The sequence below is a fragment of the Pteropus alecto genome, unplaced genomic scaffold, assembly GCF_000325575.1.
Source record: "Pteropus alecto unplaced genomic scaffold, ASM32557v1 scaffold45, whole genome shotgun sequence".
Classification (NCBI taxonomy): domain Eukaryota; kingdom Metazoa; phylum Chordata; class Mammalia; order Chiroptera; family Pteropodidae; genus Pteropus; species Pteropus alecto.
This window is the reverse complement of record NW_006442491.1, coordinates 8305360-8325985: the sequence shown is the minus strand read 5'-3', so window position 1 is coordinate 8325985 and position 20626 is coordinate 8305360. Positions and strand designations below refer to the sequence as shown.

The following is a 20626-nucleotide window of genomic DNA, read 5'->3' as shown; positions in this document are numbered from 1 at the left end:
ATAATTAGGCATAATGATTTTCAATAAGATCTTCCAAGTGAATATTTCTAGCTAAATCGGTTTACAACTAAATCTTGAGAAAGAGATTACAATTAAAGAAAGACCACGGTTTAAAACAGATGAAGACTGAACTCTTGCCCTGGATTATTTCATATTTTGAAAAGTATGAAAATTCAGATCAGAAGTCTCTGTAGCACAGAACAAAGAGATTATAAGCAAAGTCAATTACTTCTATATTACAAATGTTTTTTAACTCTATATAACCTCCCTTATCTAATCATGTGTATCTACAAAGTATGTGAAAATGGAATTGAAATGTGAGAAAAATGCAAAGCATCCACATTTAGTAATTCCAAAATACACATAGGCAATCAAACTGTATACACTCTCTCAACAACCTTTGGAATCAGATATATCAGCTAGTCGGCTCTACAAAATTCATTCAACATAATATCCAATTAGAAATCACAAACTGAATAAACGAAGTTATTCTGAAAACGACTCCTGCCTGATGGTTTAAATTTCACATTTTAAAAATACATAGGAAAATTGTATATAAGAAAATTAAAAGATATCTTAGAAGCAATTTTTTTCAAAAATGTTTCTCTTACTTCAAAATATATTTGTAACTTCAAAAGTATGTCTACTGAACTTCTGTTTCTATCTATGAAGTCAAAATCCTAACTAGAAAATCAGACAAAATATATGAAACAGACAGACTTCATTCAGTAGCCAGCACAGGACTCTGATCCTGAGAGACACAAATCAGGTGCCTCAACTTAATTCCTAGAGCTACTTTCCAGGCCATAGCACAGGGAAGAGGAACCCAAAAAAGAGCCAAATTTTCTCCAGAGTTAAGGAAACAAAGTTATGAGTTCAAGGAGGTCGGAAAGGCCTGAATATGCAGTATAGGGCCCAAAGAAGACAGTTACAGAGAGAGCTCCTGAGACCGATAGCGACCTTGAGTCTTTAAATAAGCATTATACTTACTTGTAAGGAAAGTATGAAGGCCAAATAAGACCCTCTGGAAAAATCTGGTAAGCTGAACAATTTCTGGAACTCACACAGAGGTGAGAATAGGCCATGTTCCCATCCGCCACAGTGACGATGTCAGGAAAATCTTAGGAGGTAGAGCCTAAAGAGTTGGGTCAAATTAGCCCTAGAAAGAAGGCTACTCTAGACCTGCACTAACAGATTTTAAAATTAGCCTCAAAAGGATCACACTGATTTAAACTAAGTGTCCCAGGACAAAGTCCTATAATATTTGAAGAAATGCTACAATATCCAACTCCAAAAATATAAGATTCACATTTAGTTTAAAATCAAAGATGACCAGACATGCAAATAAGCAGAAAAATATTGCCCATAATCAAACAAAATGATTAAACAATAAAAATTAACCCAGAAACAACACAGATTTAGTTAACAATTCTAACATTAGCTAACAATGTTAAACTTGCTTTCGTAAGTATAAAAAAACATGAAGATCAGGAGGAAAGAAAAAGAAGCTATAAAAAAATAAATTAAACTTCTAGAGATGAAAAATGTTAACAATCTAAGATGAAAAACACTTTAGAACAAAAAAATAGATTTTTACATTAGGTAAAAACAAAGAAATTCTGAATGAAGTATGGACTCTAATAATAATGTCAATATAGGTTTAATAATTGTAAAAAGTGCACCATACTAACATAAGATGCTAATAATAGGGGAAATCAGGTGTTGGGTATGTGTGACTACTCTATACTATCTTCTCAATTTTTCTGTAAATCTAAAACTGTTCTAAAATAAAAAGTTTATTTAAAAAAATCAAGTCACAGCTTGGGAGAAAAATTTTACAAAACATAAAGGTAAAGGACTTGTATCTAGAATATATTTTAAAAATCCATACAATTCGGTAAGATAAACAATCCAGTTTTTAATGGGCAATTTTATGTACAGATTGCAAGTAACACATGAAAAGATGCATAACATTAGTCATTAGGGAAATGTAAATTAAAACCACAAGATACCACCACATAACCACTAAAATTGCTAAAATCATAAGTCCAACAATTTTACTCCTAAGTATTTATCAAAAAAAAAAAAAAAGAAAGCTTGTATCAACAAAAAGACTTGTATTCAAATGTTCATATCAGCTTTAATCAGAACAGCCAAAAGTTGGAAAAAATTCAAATGCCCATTAACTGGTAAATGGATGAACAAATTGTGATATATCAATACAATGAAATACTACTTGGCAATAAGGGGAACAAATTCCTAATATACCCAACAATGTGGAGCAATCTCAAAATGATTACGCTAAGTGAAAGAAGCCAGGCACAAAAGACCACATACTGTATGATTCTATTTATACCAAATTCTAGAAAAGGCCAAATTATGATAGAAAGCAGAGTGGTTGCCAGGGACCACTGAGAGGAAGAAATCAACTGCAGATAGGCACATGAGGGAATTAAGGGGGTGATGGAAATGTTATATATATAGTGATTGTATTGGTGGTTACATGATTGTATACATTTGTCAAAGCTTATCAAACTGTACACTTAAAATTGATGTTTTGTTGTATATAAAACTTCAATAAAGCTAACAAAAAAGTATACCTATCACTTGATATAAACTGATCACCCTATATATTAAATTTACTTTTATAAATAATATACATCATAAGCTTTTCAAATGGTCGTTTATTATTGATTTTCTGACCTAAATCATGTTATACAGCTAGTAATCATTATGTCCAATCAGTAACCAGCAGTCCTTTAAAAATCTGTCAGACCGCTACTCCCTTGTCATAAACCTAAAATTGTTTCCCATCACACTCAGAATAAAATCCAAAGTGCTATTTCCAAGGTTTACAAGGCCCTACATGATCTGGCCCCTCCCTCCCACTCCCAACTCATTTCCTCCCCTTTCCCTGTCCTTTACTATGCACCAGCTACACTGACTTTTTTGTAATTAATTCCCTGAACACACCAAGAACACGCCCACCTCAGGACCTTTACTTTTGTTTGATCACTCCTTTGAAATGCTGAGTTTGGTGATTCTAGTAGGAGAGTCAATAAATACAGACTGTGTTTTGTATATAGAAACACACATGTACATGTATATATAAATAGCTGCTGTCTCATGTGGATAAGTATTACAAAGAAGAATGAAGTGGGATAAGAAGGGACAATGGGGTACTTTTCCCTATAACCAAAAACTCCCTTCCCGGACATCTCCCTATAGCTTTCTCCCCCATTTCACTGATGTCTCTGCTTCAATGACATCTTTTCAAAGGTTTCTCCCTTTAGCATTTCCCCAACCATATTGTTTTCTCTTACTATTTTATTCTTTTTATGGCACTTTTTACCGTGTGACATTGTATATAATTTTGTCTAATTCTCCTCCAAAAATGTAAACTCTACAAGTTTAGGTACTTGGCACATAGTAGATACCCAATAAATATTTGCGCAATGAATGGTAGTTAATTACAAATAGATGTAACTAGAATAATTGATCATTATGAACAAGAATCCCTTAAGGAAACTGATACTGATTATGGATTCTTGCAGGTTACTCTTATAAGAAATGCCAGGGAAAATGTAGTAGAGTGTTAATAATCCAATCTTTTTCACAATTAAAACAAGAGAAATGAAATAAATTCAAGCAATAGTATTTTCAGTTTCTAAAAGATGAAATTTTAAAGGCAAAATGTTTTTTAAACTTATTCATACCTCTCAGTAAACAAAGCTTTTAAAAAAATAAAATCACTTTGACTGCTTAACCCAACAAAGAGAGGGCAGGAAGGCCAAGAGGGAAACAACCCCAACATGACACAGAAACCTTTTCCTATTAATGAAATTTGGAAACACCAAGCCAAGGCAAAGATCTTCAAAGCATTACTCCTTCACTATAAACCACAACCTGTATTACCCATTTAATGTCTTTTGCTGAAAGTATAAAATAAAATAAGAACTGTTTGCAAGGCTATGGGGTACAATGTACCTCTGGGGCTGGGGTACAGATCTATTATAAGACCTCTATTAACAGCTCTTACAGATGCAAACAATTTAGTTTTCAAATGTACAAAAACGAGACTGGCACATAAAATCATTTTTATGTAAAATGATTTATATTCGTCCAATTTCCAATCTTCCTTTAAGGAGAAGTTAGACATACACAGGAAATTACTAATATGTTAGTATTCATATTGTTATTTAAGTGCAAATTCAACAAACACGTCATTAGATGAATGAAATATAAAACTTTGTGATAATAGTTTCTTATTCAAAATTAAGTAAGCTAAAACATCAAAATGAAATTACTGCCTTCATTAAGAAGCGGGTAGCTTTATTAATGTAAAGCTTACATTTCTTTATTAATGTAAAGAAAAAATCAAACAACTTTTGAAACAAACTATTTCAAATATTTAAGTATTTAAAATAGAGAATAAAAACAGGATATATACTCCATTCTTGTTAGTCTTTTTCCAACTAACGCTGGTAAAATTTATGCAATATACCTATCTTATCTGATACTATCCTTGAAACTACAGATTATTTGGTATTTCATTATCAATTCTCATTATTTACAGGATGAATGAAGACCAATGAAAATGCATTACCAAAAAATCATTTAGGGATTTTGTTGTTTAGTAGCAAACTAAGCTCAAATTTTCAAGAACTGGACTGTTGAAAGATATCCAATTTAGATTCCTCTGTGGTGTTATAGGTTAAGATTCATTAATTCAAAATATTTATTGGATGCCTATGTGCCAGGCAAGTCTTTTCTGTAAAGAGCCAGTTATATTATACAGTTCAGGCTTTGCAGGCCACACAGAAAATTCTACAGCTACTCAGTTCTACCTTTCTAGTGTGAAAGCAGCCAGAGAAAATACACAAATGAATGATCATGGCTATGTTCCAGTAAAACTTCATTTATAAACACTGAAATCTGAGTTTCATATAATTTTCTGGTGGCATGAAATGTTATTCTTCTTTTGACTTTTTCAACTATTTAAAAAAGCAAAAACCATTCTTAGTTTGCAGCCCATTCAAAAACAAACGGCAGTCCAGATTTGGCTTTTAAACCATAGTTTATTAATCAACCTAAACTACGGGGATAGTGCAGTAAAAAAAAACAAACAAATAGAAAATAACCTTGCCCACATGGAGTCTCAATTCTAGCTAAGGGAGACAAACAATAAGAAATTAAATAAATCCGATAGTATATTAGATAGCAGTAAATGTGCTGGAGAAAAATGAAACAGTACAGGAAACAGGAACAAGTATTGGACATGGTCAAAGGGCCTTAAGAGGGATAACAAGAAGATCACAGGGGAAGTTATACTTTATTTTTCCTTTTAAGTGTTTATTTTGACAAAATTTCAGAAATACAGAGAAATACAAGAGTAATATGGTATCCAGAATGTATGAAGAACTCCTACAACTTTCATTATCAAAAAAAACCCAATTAAAAAAAAAATGGATGAAGGGCTTGAATAGACTTCAACAGATATTTCTCTGAAAAAGGTATACAAGTGGTCAACAAACACATGAAGAGATGTTCAACATCATTAGAATGAAAATCTCAACCACTATGAGATACTATTCACAACTATGAGATGGCTATAATCACAAAAACAAAAAATAACAAGTGCTGACAAGAATATGGAGAAATTGTACCCCCTGTAAACTGCGATAACATAAAATGTTTCAGCTGCTGTGAAACGTTTCGTTGTTTCACAAAAAGTTAAATGCAGAATAATTATATGACCCAGCAATTTATACTCAAATACTTGAACAGGAATGTTCACAGCAACACTATTCTCAATAGCAAAAAAAGTGAAAACAACTCAAATGTCCATCAATGGATGAAAGGATAAACAAATGTGGTTCATACGTGAATAATGTTGAATAATATTCTACAAAAAGGAATAAGTACTGATCCACGTACAATGTAAATGAACCTTGAAAACATCATGCTAACCGAAAGAGGCCCGACACAAAAGGGCACATTTGTATGATTTCATTTACATGAACTCTCCAGGTAAATTCACAGAAATAAAGCAGATTGGTGATCGCCAGGGTGGCAGGAGGGAATGGAGAGCGACTGCTTAATGGGTATGAGTTCCCTTTGGAGAGATAAAAATGTTTAGGACCAAGACAGAAGTGGTGGTAGCAAAGCATTGTTTAAATACCACTGAACTATTTACTTTGAAATGATTAATTTTGTGTTCTATGAATTTCACCCCAATTAATAAATTTAAAAAAGGCAGACACAAACAATTACATGCCACATGACTCCATTTCAAAGAGGCTTTACTCTAGAGCGACTGGAAGGAGGCATGAGGGATCTTCTAGCGCAGAGGTCCCCAATCTTTTTGACACAAGGGACGGGTGCTCCTATGAGAACTTAATGCCTGATGATCTGAGGTGGAGCTGAGATGATTACGCTAAGGTTGGGGAGCAGCTGCAAACACAGATGGTTTGCTTTGCTCACCTCCTGCTGTGTGGCCCAGTTTCTAACGGGCCAGGGACCGGTACCAGTCCACAACCTGGGGATTGGAGATCCCTGTTCTAGAGGGCTACAAATGTTCTGTTACCTGAACTGGGTGCTGGTTGCATACAGATATGTTCACTCTGAAAAATTCAAAAAGCTGTCCCTTTACCAAAAAACAATAAACGTAAATACTTTTCTATATGTATACTACACTTAAAAAGTTTTGACTCTATAATGTAAAATTTTGAAAATAAAAGATTAACTGCAAATTTTTTTTTTAAAACTGTTACCACAGTAGTGTAAAAGATCCAAGGGATCTCTCTCCATATTATTTCTTACAATTGCATGTGAATCTACAATTATATAAAAAGTTTTTTTAAAATATTAGAAATAAAATTTTCTAGATTCCCATCTCCAAAATTTATGAGTTAGAGCTTGTGAGGGGAAGATAGGGAATCTTCATTTTTTTTTAAACAAGCTACTGCAAGTGATTCTGATCCAGCTGGATGATATAGCTTACCTTGAGAAACTCCGACCTAAATAAACTCCATAAGCTGTTTAACTTCACTTTGTCCACAAACCCTATTCTTGAGGAGTCTTGTAAAGGCATTTATCAGCAACAGCACAGAAGAGGTGGAGAGTAAGAAAGCACAAATAAGCCGTGAAAGGGTACAAATGTTAACCACTCTCATGAGCCAAGATTCAACTGCTATTGGAGAAAAATTGGATGAATTAGAAAAACATTAATAAAATGTGAGAGAATCACTGGTCAAAGGACATACAAAGTTTCCAGGTAATCGTCAAAGATGCAGCCACAAATATTACACGCAAATCAACGACGTTTTCTTAGTTATGTTTTCCATTAAGAAGTAGTGGAATCAAGATAAATGATTTTAGAAGCTAAACATATTTTAGGAGATTAGCAAGACAATGTTTGGAAATCGGTACAATATGGTCATCTCTGGTACATTCACCACCACAAAAACTGCAAATAATATTCTACTTCTGGGACTACAAGTAAATAAAGGAACAATTTGGTTTAGTCTTAGTTGACTAAGACTGCATTAGCTCCAGGTAAAACTCTTTGGAGCGATATTCTTTGGTTCTGGTTCAAATTGCTTCAATGGGAAGTTTTCTGAAAAGCCTTTGGTTTGATTTGAAGTGCATTTTTATGATAATTAGTTAATACTTAAGTCCAATTCCAATTTTAAAAAATTAAATCAAACCCATTCCAGTTTTACTCTTACTTTTGGTAGAAATCCCTGTTGCCATAATTTGCAACCTTTAGAGCATTAAGGACAAGTAAACTGTCGATTCATTTTCTCAGCCCTTCCAAAAAGACAAAAATGGTGTCTCTGCCCAAGCCTTATTTTCAGCTGTGCCTTGAACTGAAATATAGTCTTAGTTACATAGCCTCTTATACTTAAAGGAGCAGCTATCACTCAGCCCTGGCAGACTGCTGCCCTAAAAGAACATACGCTCCAAGTGGCCAGATCTCATTTTTTCTTCCAAAGAAGTTAGAAATTCAGATTTTTATAAGTCTCTCTATTTTTAAATATTGGCAACAATTCCAATGTTTAAGAATTTGTCTATGGGCCATTCAACACACATCTGTGAACTGTCTCTTCTGCAACCTCTGGCCTACATCACTTTGTAAGGGTTAATAAGGTCTCAGACTTCTCCGGATGCAAAATCTAAGCTTTGGCATGCCTTCGGTTTTCCACACAATACAGATTTCATTTGTGGTAAATGTCAGTCCTAACAACAAATCATGATTTTATTCTCATGCTTAGCTGAATATTTAAAATATTGAATATTCTTACCTTTTGCTACTTAAAGAAAAAACATGATGATAAATATAGAAGCCATTTAACTTGTGCTACAATCTAACTACCATGTGTCAATACACCTTTACTAAGAGCCAGGCTGGTGATCAGAAATGCTATATATCTTCTGATTAGGACAATGAGAATTTATAATACTTTTTTGCTTCTTCAAAATAAGTCAGAAGAGCTTTTTACCCAGAATAAACAAGAAAAATGATAAAATATCATGATATTTTCTCAAGAAATATCTTGATCACCATTAGTATAGAAAACTTCACCTACAACTTTATGCAGTGGTGAATTGCCAAAATCAAGATGTGAAGAGAAAAGGTGGTATTCTCTTTGGAGCTAGTAGTTTGGAGTAAAATAAAATAAAATATATAAAAAAGAAATTAAAAACGCCCCACATACAAAACTTACAGTTAGATGAGAGAGGGAATATAAATGCTCAAGTAACATGAAAAAAATGGCAAAGAGATAATCAGGTAAAATAATTAAAGGATAATGAGAATCTATATAAATTAGATACCAGAATCCAAATAGTTTTTACAAACGTTGGCTCTTATGTTCTCAATGTGAACTTTAGTAATTTCAAGATCAAGGCAATAGGCACATGAAATTAAACAAGTATTAAATTTTGAAGAAATTATGGCATTCAGATGGACAATATTTACAGGAAGAAAAACTTTGGGGTATGCAAAGAAACAGTAACAAGGTAACCAACTCAGAAATCCACTCAAGTACCCCACCTATGAACATCACAATTAGCTTATCCAGGCCTTGCCCTTCCATCTTCCCCGACCCCTAACTTGCCCATTAGTCATTTCTCTGCACTTCTCATGATACAGGAGATAGGCTTATAGGGTTTAAATTTACCAATCATACTGCCTTTTGTCCGGTTCTGAAAAAATCCTCAATAAAAAGAAAGTAAAACTGCTGTAAAAATTTTTTATCCATTAGTAAATTTTATTTAACTATGTTAACCTCGTTCTCATGACTAATTGGAGAATATGAGCAAAAATAGAGATCTGCAACATGAACATCACAATTCCTCCTAATGTTTGATACAATGTTGACTTAAAAAGCAGAATTTTCACAACTGGAGCTAACCGGAAGTCATGGTATCTATTGTCATGGGACTACAGAAAACAATGTCAGAAAGAAGCTAGACAGATCATCCAATTTTAATATCCCGTTTATAAGCAGTTGTTAACTACACCTTACAAGATCTCCAGGGAAAGTTCTATCATGCGATATGAGCATGTCATATCCAAAAATACAAGAAACGTGCAGCTCCCACAGAGCAGAGAGTGATTTATCATTATAAACATTCTTAGTTAATGCTGTATTCAGAAACCAGTAGACATCTGCAAATTCATTTTCAAGTAACTTAAAAACCAGAAAACTTTTTCTTCCACGTATCGAAAACAAAAGGTATATGAGATTATTTCTGTAGTGATGCTGCCTATTCTTAGTCATTCTCTACAACATGGTCATGAAAGAATATCTGCACCCAAATACTAACCAATTATAAACAAGACGTGCTTTACTGAGATACATATTATTGTTTATGTGTTTTTAGCCAATTAATATTAATAAAGAATGAAAAGTTAAAGAATTAATGAACTTTAACCAATAAGTTTCAGCAGAATTTGCTGGAAAACATTTTTATTAGGCCCACATGAAGTATCTTTCATTCATTAATACAGAACCGCAGGGCATACTTAGACATCAGAGGCTCAATTATCTAAAAAGAGTTCTAGGGAAGCAAAAAACTTTCCATTTTCATTCTGTAACTGCTTCTTAATGATAGAAAGTATTCTTTCTTTTTTGGCATTCTCTCTTTTCTCTCTACCTCAGGACATATTTACAGATGCACTGGCTGCTTTACAGACATGCTAAAAGTTCTTGCTGTGGTTGATCAAAGTTGGAATGCCTGAGGAAATTACTCAACTTAGACAGTCCAGAATTACATCTAGCCAAATCGTTACAGTGCTCTACTTTAAACATGTGTTAAAGTAATAGTTTAGCTATCCTGGAAGTAAGTTGAGAGAACATTTGTTTGCATCACACTTTGTGAACACTTGAGTCAAATACAGTATACTGAATACCTAGTTTTAGTATCTGTGACAGTTTATTTTTTAACTGTTCAATTACACAAAAGAAAACATACTTTATGTTTAAAAAAAAAAAACCTCACACACAACAGCGTATGTATTAGGAACTAAGACTTTTTATGATCTTCTTGAAGCATCCAAACTCTTCTGGAAATGTCAGAATAAATGCAACAAATGTTGATATTTGTTCCTTAGAGCATTTGTTGATCTGATATATAATAATCTGTCAAAAAATGGAACCATATTTTTCTCAAATTTATTATTTAAAACACTTTACTAAAAAAACCCTGCACATCTGTCCTGAACGACTTTCTGTTATTAATCTGACTAATTTGCAAATAAACATATAATTAAGCAGAAAAATGATATCACAGCAGTTTATTTTCATGGTTTTTTTTTTTTTTAATTGAAAGCCACGGAATTGTAGTACAAAGAGTTACTTGTCAAATATAACACAAATCTCTAAAATAAAATATTGGCTTCAACAGACCTGCACATCTGAAACAGTTTTAAATTTTATTTTAGTTGGATTCTTTACCATGTCCAGGAAAAGGTTAGCACACACAGTACCTGAAATTGTCCTTTCCACATGAGCTACAATAGAAAAGACAAATGTAGCTGTTTCTCTAGCAAAGCCATGTTTGGCACCAATTTATACTTCCCTTCAACCTTAATAATTATATCTTTTAACCATGTTGACAATAATATGAAAATATCACTCAAAAAAAAAAAATACTAACCAACCAGGGAATTATAATAACTAAAACCATTCTTCTATCACATGTGAGGTGAGGACATGGTTAAAATTGGATGGGGAGAGGTATTACTAACTTATAAGTAGTAACTTCTATGTTTTTTTTATTATTATTAAAAAGACTTCCAACCCACTAGAAAATGTTAACATCTGCACATACTCCAAAAGAGGAAAACATAAGTTCTTCACTCTGGATATTCTGAGAAGCCTAGTAGGTATGACAGTGTTGACACCCTATATTACAGTATAGGCATGTCATGAATTGTCAGTAAACGGGTATACCATGCGGGAGGCTGGACCCTGAGTGAAACTGACTGCCAGTGAAAACTCCTTGGCAGTGGGAATGGCCAAAGAACTTTTGTCAACTGGGATGCCTAGGATTCAATTTTAAGTTGTTTGCTCTGCTATAGTGAGATGCAATCCTTCGTTAGTCTAACACTTAGGTAAAGCCTGCTACCCACATAAAAATATGATAGAGAGTGAATGAAAAAAATTAACCCCTGTTTTGTTCTGCTTTGGAGCAGGATTTAGGACATGATCTTGATGTGAGTCCTAAAAATTATGTAACTTAAGTTTCTTCCTCACTCCTTTCTCGATTCTGAATAGAGGTCTGGGTTTGAGAGATGGGCAAAAACTTAAAAATCAAAAAGAGTCTTTCAGATTGACCTTCATGGTATCAGCCTATAATTTTGCTGAACACAGAAAACTCTTCTTAGCCAGTTCCTCCATTACCAAAAGCAAAAAAAAAAAAAATCAAAAAACAGTAGATATTAGATTATAAAATTGATGCCCCCATGATATAGATCCAAACACATACACACACACACACGATTCAATAGTCACACTATAAATCTAAAAGCCAATCAATCTATTATCTTTATTAATATAGGACAAGAAGACATTTTACACTCAATTCAAAATTACACTCAATCTAAAGTGCTTCCACATAGCTAAAACACAGAAGTAACACCAACTCCACCACACTACCAAATGTAGCTTAAGTCGACTAAAACTGAATTCCAAAATGTAATATATTCTCAGAGAATAACAACTCCCAGAGCAAAATAAGGGCTCATATACAAAGCTATGTGCTCTTCAGGAACTGCTAAGTCTGATCTTAGACCAAATCTTCTAACAGATTCAGCCAACATGAATACATCTGATAAGGTCCACATAGCTCAATAAATGGCTAGAAAAGAGTGAAAATTTTTTCATGTTCCCATCAGTACAAGGTAAAACATAACATACTCTATATTTAAGTGTTTCGACTTGTTCAAAAACTAGCACACAGTTTTGATGCAGTGTAAAATTAATCTAGAATGTAATAACTCAGTTTTAGCCTAAAAAAACTGAGAGGAAAAAAATCACTGCTTTTTCACTAAGGAGGTACTGAGGGCATGTTTAATTTCTAGAGTCTCAGAAAAAGAACAGATGTACCTAATGTGTAAACACAATCAGTAAGTTACAAGTTGCCCCTTAGTACTAAAGGCAAGCATCAGCATCAGTACTCAAAAAAGTGTTTTAAAAAGAATGTAACTTACTTTTACTGTCCCAGGCTAACTGGGCTCTGTCTGGTGCTTCTTTGTCTGCACATGGCCACCCACAGCCTGTCTTCTAATTAAATCAATGCTCTAGCAGCAGAACAAGCAAACAAGTTGCCTCCCGTCTGCGTACAGCTCTTCAGGACACATTTCCCTTGGTCAGAAGGTGGAAATTCTTGGGAGAGGTGATTTTCTCTGCCTCTTCACAAGAAGAACATGGATACTTGGCTGGATGCAACTCCATGAAGTGTAACTGTGTGTGTACACCTCAAAAAATAAAACAAACAAAAAAAAAATGCAGAGAAACATAAAGACTCTATAAACAGCTAGAATACACAGAAATACTGAAGCACCACTGGAAACACTGCTAAACAGACAGGCAAAATAGGGGCATTGACTAAAATAATGATACAAGTTGAAAAAAAAAGTAAAAAGAGTATCTAAAGTCACATCTCAAACTTCATACAATGAAAATATTTGAAGTACTGCAAAGGAAAAAAGGTAAAATGCCTTGCTTCACATATATAAAAACGAGACCTCCCCCCTCAGTATAGAGAATAAAAGATATTATCAGTGGTAAAAAAAAAAAAAAAAAAAAAGACTTTCAAAGGTAGTAGATCTAAAATTAGACTCATCAGTCACATTATGGTTAATGGGCACTTGTGTATATGTGAGCTAAATGCATCAAGCTGTCTTTCCAATGTGTTCTGCCTTATGGGGAAGGGTTAGGGGAGGAAACAAAGAACCACTGAAAGTTTAACCAGCTACCCTCTACTTAAAAAAAAAAAAAAACAATATGCAGGTGAATGGAGATGATTATTTAAGTCATTTCTTAACCTCCCAAATAAAGAGAAATGGCTGTAAAACAGATGTCCCTACTTTTTTGCAATAAAAACCAAACACTTAAGTGGAGTACAGAGCAGAGTGTGTTTAAGCATCTACCCACAAAGTAGCCCCACAAACGAACTTGCTACAGGTTAGCTAAGAGAAAGAGGTTTATTATCAGTCCTTCTCAACATTCTCTTCCAACCTAGATATGCCCATATGCCAGCAGCGAGCCACATCATCTCCATGACCACTAAGCATTTTAAGGACTAGCAGGCCTTAGGAGTTCTCTCCCTGCTAAGGCACACAAACAATTTCAGCCAAAAGTATATAGCCAAGAGAAGAGTTGTGGCTTAATCGTTTAGCTGCACAGAGGCCTGGGCTGTGGTCCACCAACACCTGACTACTCAAAAGTGATAACAGTCTGGAGATTCCTGCTTTATAGAAATGCATACAGAGTTGGCTCTGGTATAAGAGGACGCAGAGATACAGATAAATGTGTAATAATATTACATGTAATAATATAAATATAAAATAATGCAAATATCTACTTTTTTTTCTATCATACGCCAAACTATTATCCATCTGGATAAGAAGTTACTTCTTAAAGGAGTTTCCTAGAGTTTATAAGCAACCATTATATTGGATTACACAGAGATCCAAAGACCGTTTTTAGCAGACAGATATAAAAACGTGCCCAACAGAATCTGCTTTTTAAATGCTAAAGTATCTGGACAATAAACTAGTTTCAACCTTGAATTACCATCTCCCTGACCAGAGGGAGCCTTAAAGGATAAATCCAAGTCAACAAAAGAACAGCAGGATCCACTCAGAATAACAAAATATTAGTTCAACAAAACATTCTTAACAAAGGAGACTGTGCAATTTGCCTTTCACTATATGAAATGTAAAAGCTATATCTATCATTATGTTTAATTCGCAGTATTCTACCTACCAAAATAACCCATTTTCAAAATGAATTTAACCAAAGTATCTCAAAGGCTACATCAAGATCTTCAAAATCTCAGATTCATCAGTTTTCTCATAGAAGAATATAATCTCTCAAAAGTTTGTCATTTATATTTAATCTTTATTGCTTATTAGAACTTTTTAACCAGGCCTTAGTACTTTTTTAGAAAAAAAATTGATGTGCAAAGGGAGCTTCAGTATTTTATGAGTACTAGTACATTTTCTATCAGAATCTATGATACACTTTCTACTTTAGCAGTGAGTGGCTTCAAGACCCACCCAGAGCTATATCCAATTTCATCAAAGAAGAAATTCATATCAGAAGCTATATCATGTGAAATGTGCAAAATTATGGTCTGGAATTTCACTTTCACTACGTGAACCAAAATCTATTTCAAAAGCAGCCATGAAAGCAACTGTCTTCCAAATGCATATCCCTAGATATAAAGGTCAAATTGTTTCACAATATTTATCTTCTGTACTGTGAGTGAAATCAGAGTTGTACTATCCAATGGACAGAAGTCACTTTCCCAACAGTTATAAGGGTAATCTCAAAAAAGCTATAAATAGCTAAATGAAAGAACGGGATTGAATCGACTTAACAATAAATTATTAAAACATGATCCATAAACTGATCTTTCTATTTCCTTCCCCATATTTTATAGATAAACAAAATGCACTTTGGTGTCATATCATTTTCATTTCCACACTGCAAAAGACTTCTCCTATTGGGACGGCCACCTTCCCTCCCAAAACCCTAAAGAGAGAAGGTAGTTAATTTAGTAGACAGGAACTTATGCACTTGGCCCCATCTCCCTTATTTAAACAAAGGAAATACACCACTCTGCTGCCCAGAAGTGGTAGTCTCAGGAAAATACAACTCATCTGTACTGGTAGACTAGATAAATGAAACCAGATATGGTTAATCGGCTTCCAAGAAAAGGTCCACAACAATGTGCCCAGGGGTACTAAATAAGTATATAGGCCACCTAGACATACCATTTTTTATTATATGTCACATACATAAAAACTTCCTTTTCTTTCACCTTGTCTCTTCCTCCTCTATGGCACTGAGTTGAGATCAGTGTACTTTTCATTTTTTGGGTAACTGCAAATTTTCATATTTTTCAAAATACAAGGCCCCTTACAGCCAATAAGGACTATTAAAACATTTCAGTCATTTAAATTCACAGTTAGTAAAGTGTTCAAGGATTCGAACTGATTTTCACTATCTGCCTAAGTAATAATGTAACAGGCAAGTTTTAAAAGTACAGTTTTGTTTTAGTCAAAAAGTATATTCCAAAGTCAAAGTGTGGTGATTGTCTATATGTAGTCAATAATTAGGACAAGACTGCATAGATCGAACTTGGTCCCTACTGAATAGACTGATCAAAACTAAATATAAGCAGTTGCTCTCAAATTAAACATAACGGTATAAATCAGACTCTCTGGGACATTCCAGTAGACTAAAAGGATCCGATATTTGCTTATATTTCTCAAAGTACAAAAAATATTAGAATCTGATTTCCAGATATATTTTGATTGACCCAAACTACTACAATACTTCTTCAACTGAACTCTTTATTTGAAAACCTCACCCTATTTAAAGGTGACAAATCACAATTATGCAAGGTGACTGAAACTGTAGAGGGCAGTATTAGCATGCCTGCCAACATAATTCTTAAGATTCAGGAAAATTCTTCCAGTTTGTGCAGCCTTAGCCTTTAAACTACTAATATATATTTCAAAGATTCCACACAAAAATAAATTTTTAAGGGTAATTCACGGAAATTCTTCCCTAAATTTAATAATTAAAGGGGGCAAAGTATACTAAACTCCTTCAGGCCAGTATTCTATGCTACCATTATCCACATAATAATCAAAAATAATAGAACACATTTGTTTAAAAGAAAAATCTTCATATCCACATTCTTAAAAAAAATACAGGTCATCATTCAAAATTATAAAGTTCACTTAGTCATGTGAAATGCATTACTCCAAAATATATTTTAAATCATTGTTAAAGCATAAATAAGTAAACTTTTTAAAAGTAGGGTTGATACATCTCTGATGAAAAATATGAAATATTCAACATGATATTAGTTTTACTTAAGAAAATCAAAGTTATTCTAAAATGAAAAGAAAAAATAAATCTTAACTTCACCCGATTTTGTATTAATTGTTGCCATTACAGAATATCCCCCAGCTATGCATTAACCTTCTTTCCCCAGACCCACACTGACTCCATGCACTGGTAATCTCAGGACATCATCTTCTGCATGCACAAAGAAGAGTAATTTACAATTAACAACTGAATTAAGTTAGATTAAAACTTTCCCAGTGTGTGTTTTGAGTAAAGGTAAGATTTGGTGGTAAGCATACATCATTCTTTCTTACATCACTCTTCTCCTTTTATCCACAACATATAATTAACCTTTCTTTGACATTATAAAGTTTATCATTAATAGTTACCATAAATATTCACTTTATATATATCATTTCCAAAGCACCTCATAATAGTAATAATTGCTAACAGTTATGGGGTGTTTACTAGGTGCCTCACACTGTTCTAAGTGATTGCCATGTTAACTCAGTTTTCTTCACAACTCTAAAAAGTAGAAATTATTACTCCATATTATAAATGGGGAAACTGAGTCAAGCAGAGGCTGTGAGGTGCCCAGAGACACATGGCTAATGATTGGTAGAGCTGGTATAAGATCTATCAGTCACAATAGGAAGGGACAACATATCCCTAAATTAGATGCCTCCGGGACCAAGACCAAACTACGACAGAACTGGAACTCACCATATATGTTCACCTTCCTTGACTACACTAGGACCAAGCTGAAAGTGTTAACAGGAGAGATTAAAATCTACAAAGAATGATCAAAAGTGCAACTCCACAATTAATTAAGAAAATATACAGGAAACATAGCTAGAACTTTTGGTAAACTCCTGGGCAATTTTCACAGGGAAGAGCAAGGCCAGGCATGATAGGGTAGGTGTCCTAATCTGAGAGCTTAAACATAAGGGCCACAGTCCAGTCAACTTGGTTAGATTTACTCTATTGCCTCCCCCCTCAAACTCATCTGTTTTACCTTCCTGTCTTATTTGATTCCCCAAGCTGTCTTCTCAATCAAAAAACTATTTGTTCACTATAATACTCTACACTGACTTACACAAATCTATCTTCTCTAAGTTTGAGCAGCAGAAGTCAGTCTTCTGAAGTCTTCAATATCCCCTGGACAAACTCATCTTCAAGGTTCCATATTAAGAGAAGTGAGAGACCCTCATTCTTGAATACGAAAGATTACAGCAAACTTGATCACCTCCCCACTAAATTCCTCAATGTCTCCAGTTAACTGGAAACCAACCAAAGAATCACATTGGACAAGACACACTTCACAGAACACAGCTTCAGGACATATACTGAACTGTTAAGTCAGTGAGGAAACTTTCCCTTCCACATTAGACACTTCTGAACAGTTGGAACTGTTTGTTTTCTAACATAAATTAATTTTGGAGGAAGTTAACTTCAGGAATTGTTGTACTGAAAATATGGAAGAAATATAAGGATCCAATCAACAGTAACTTTTATATTCATGTATTTCATAGAACAGGAGAAAAGGAAATTTTACCAATTTTTTTACACTACTCAGAGAAGTCCCCAGTGAAAACAACCTAACAATATCACAGTTTCTTCACAACTTTGTTAATATTGTTGGGAAACACTGGTCATATAATTGACTAGCAGTTTCACAACATTTAAGAATAATAAATGTAAACTCACAAATATTTTTAAAAAACCATACATAGAAAAAAGAAATACCTCAAGTTCCACCAGAGCTGCAGTCACTGCATCTGTGGCAAGAGCACCAGCCTGTAGCTTTTCAATTGCCTATGAAAACAAGGGGAGAGATTATTCATTGTAAAACCACAACTTCTCAAACAACCCAGAAACTTTCCAAAGGCTTAAAGAAGTATAGAAAACATTTAGAGTTAATAAAAATTGACCTCTAGTTCAATTTTATATTTTGAGATATAAACAACTTAGATTTAAAACAAGCAAGTGTTTATATTTGGGGTAGTTTATGATATAGCTCACTTAATATTATTGAAATTAAGACAATGAAAAAAATCTAGCCACTAAATGCATAGTGCAAGGAATTTCGTAAGTGAAAGGGCTTTGTTCATCACAGGGCAACAGAGACAGCTATAGAAATTATATGAATTCAGCTTGGTTTAAATATCCTGACAATTCATATTTTATATAGATAACTGAATCTCAGACTAAGCCAATAATTTCTTTTCCCACTCTTACTACTCTCCCACACCTAACTATAAAAAACAGTGACTCCCAATCACAGAGGCGTTTCAGAATCCTTAGGTGGAAACATACATTTGACAAAATCATTTTTGACACTATAATGTATTTTATGAGATAAACAAATAACATTCTTTTGTAATATAAACTACAGAGAGTAAAAGTGTATAAAATCAGCTTGTTTCTTGGGTATAAATTAAGACAGGAAAGAAAAAGAAGGAAGACTAATTTCTAAATGAACTTTAAAGCTCCAATTTAGTCAATAAAAAGAAAGCCAAAAACAATACTAAATACAAAATTTTTAAGAAGTTCATTCATTGTATAAATTGAGGAAGCTGATTATATACTCCAAATGTATTAGGTTTCTAGGACTATAGTAGTTTTATAGAGTAAAACTTATTTCCTTTCAGATAATGAAGATTTCACACTTTGAAAAATAAGATAAAAATTATAAAAGCTTAGAGAACTTTTAGCTTCATTATAAATTTTTTAAAAGCCCTATAACAAAATATTCTTATTTATTTATGAGATTTTATTCATAAGAAAAAGCTTGGCTCACTAAGAAAGTATAATATTTCTTTTAAATGGTATGTAAATATGAATCAAAAGAACTGAGAGAATCATATTTACTTGATATACAATATCCAATTCACATTCTATTTGCATAAAAAGTAATGGAAGGTTTGCCAACAAAAGTAAATAGTCGGGATCAAAATAAAAACAAATAATATTTCTTCTGAGTCCATCCTTGACTCCACACTAAATATTCAATAATTTAGCAAAATCTAAAAAACCAAAGAGGAAAAAAGCACAACTGAGTACAAGGGCAAAGCTAATTCAGGAATGACAATGAATGTCTATGATACAGTCTTCACATGATGAAAAACAGAAAGAAACTATACAGGATAAGCTCCCTAGTGAAAGCACCCATTTTCATTTGTTAGTATTTTTTTTTCTTCCCTTTACAGAAAGACATATTGGTCGTCTTTAAGCTGTTTTCCCTACGCCTTCTATAGAGCTCAATGCCTTTGCAAAAATTAAAAGATATATCACCATGTGCCCATAATTCCAAAAATATAGACTTTAATCTAGGAGAGAAAGGGAACAATCTATGCATGATTTGGAGAATAAAAAAGAAAAAGAAAACACAAAACAAACAAACAAACAAACCTCACAAATATGAGCAAAAATATTTTATGTTCCAAACCAAAGATTACCTTATAAATCAAACCTTAAGTTTTTGAATTTCAAAGTAAAGCTCCTTTATGGTCAAAACAGAAATATTTCTATCATGCACATTCCTTTCATACCTTCTGACAGGCTCGTTTGCATACATGTTTATATTCCTTGGCTTTGGATTCAGAATGATAACCTGCACCTGTAGTGGAACAAACCAACCAATTAATATGCACTAAAATATCAGAGATCTGGCTTATACTATATAAATAGATCATACAAACTGATGTTCTCCTAGTGACAATAAATATATTGTCTCCTAGTGACAATAAATATATACTATATAAATAGATCATACAAACTGATGTTCTCCTAGTGACAATGTAGGAAGTTTTAAAAATCTAACAGATTTCTTTCTCTACCATCAACCTTTTTAATACCATGCCTTATTTCCTTTTTCAAAAGCTATTTTCCTGGGAGAGGCGCTAGAACTAGCTCATGTCTCCGAATAAGTTTCACCAAGGTCAACTCCCTTCCCATTGAAAAACTTCTCTCCAAAGCCAGGAGTTGTTTGGTCCGGAGTTGATGATCCAGGCAGTACCAGGGAAAGA

At 33.5% G+C, this 20626-nt stretch overlaps 1 protein-coding gene across 6 annotated transcripts in view; it reads right to left on the bottom strand.

The window, feature by feature from the left end:
• The window catches only part of TASP1 (taspase 1), a 221724-nt gene that overhangs the window by 189326 nt on the left and 11772 nt on the right, over positions 1–20626 (bottom strand). For 5 of the 6 annotated variants that reach the window (XR_003043153.1, XR_003043152.1, XM_015596858.2 and 2 more), the window contains exons 3-4: positions 20150–20217; positions 18345–18413 (exon numbers count right to left, since the gene is read on the bottom strand). Coding sequence is in view for 3 of the 6 variants with exons in the window: in XM_015596858.2 (XP_015452344.1) it covers positions 18345–18413; positions 20150–20217 (137 nt within the window). In the remaining 3 variants the exon portion in view is untranslated. Of the gene's footprint in view, positions 1–12721; positions 12886–18344; positions 18414–20149; positions 20218–20626 lie in introns of those variants that run through there. The other variant, XM_025039895.1, reaches the window with a different exon arrangement.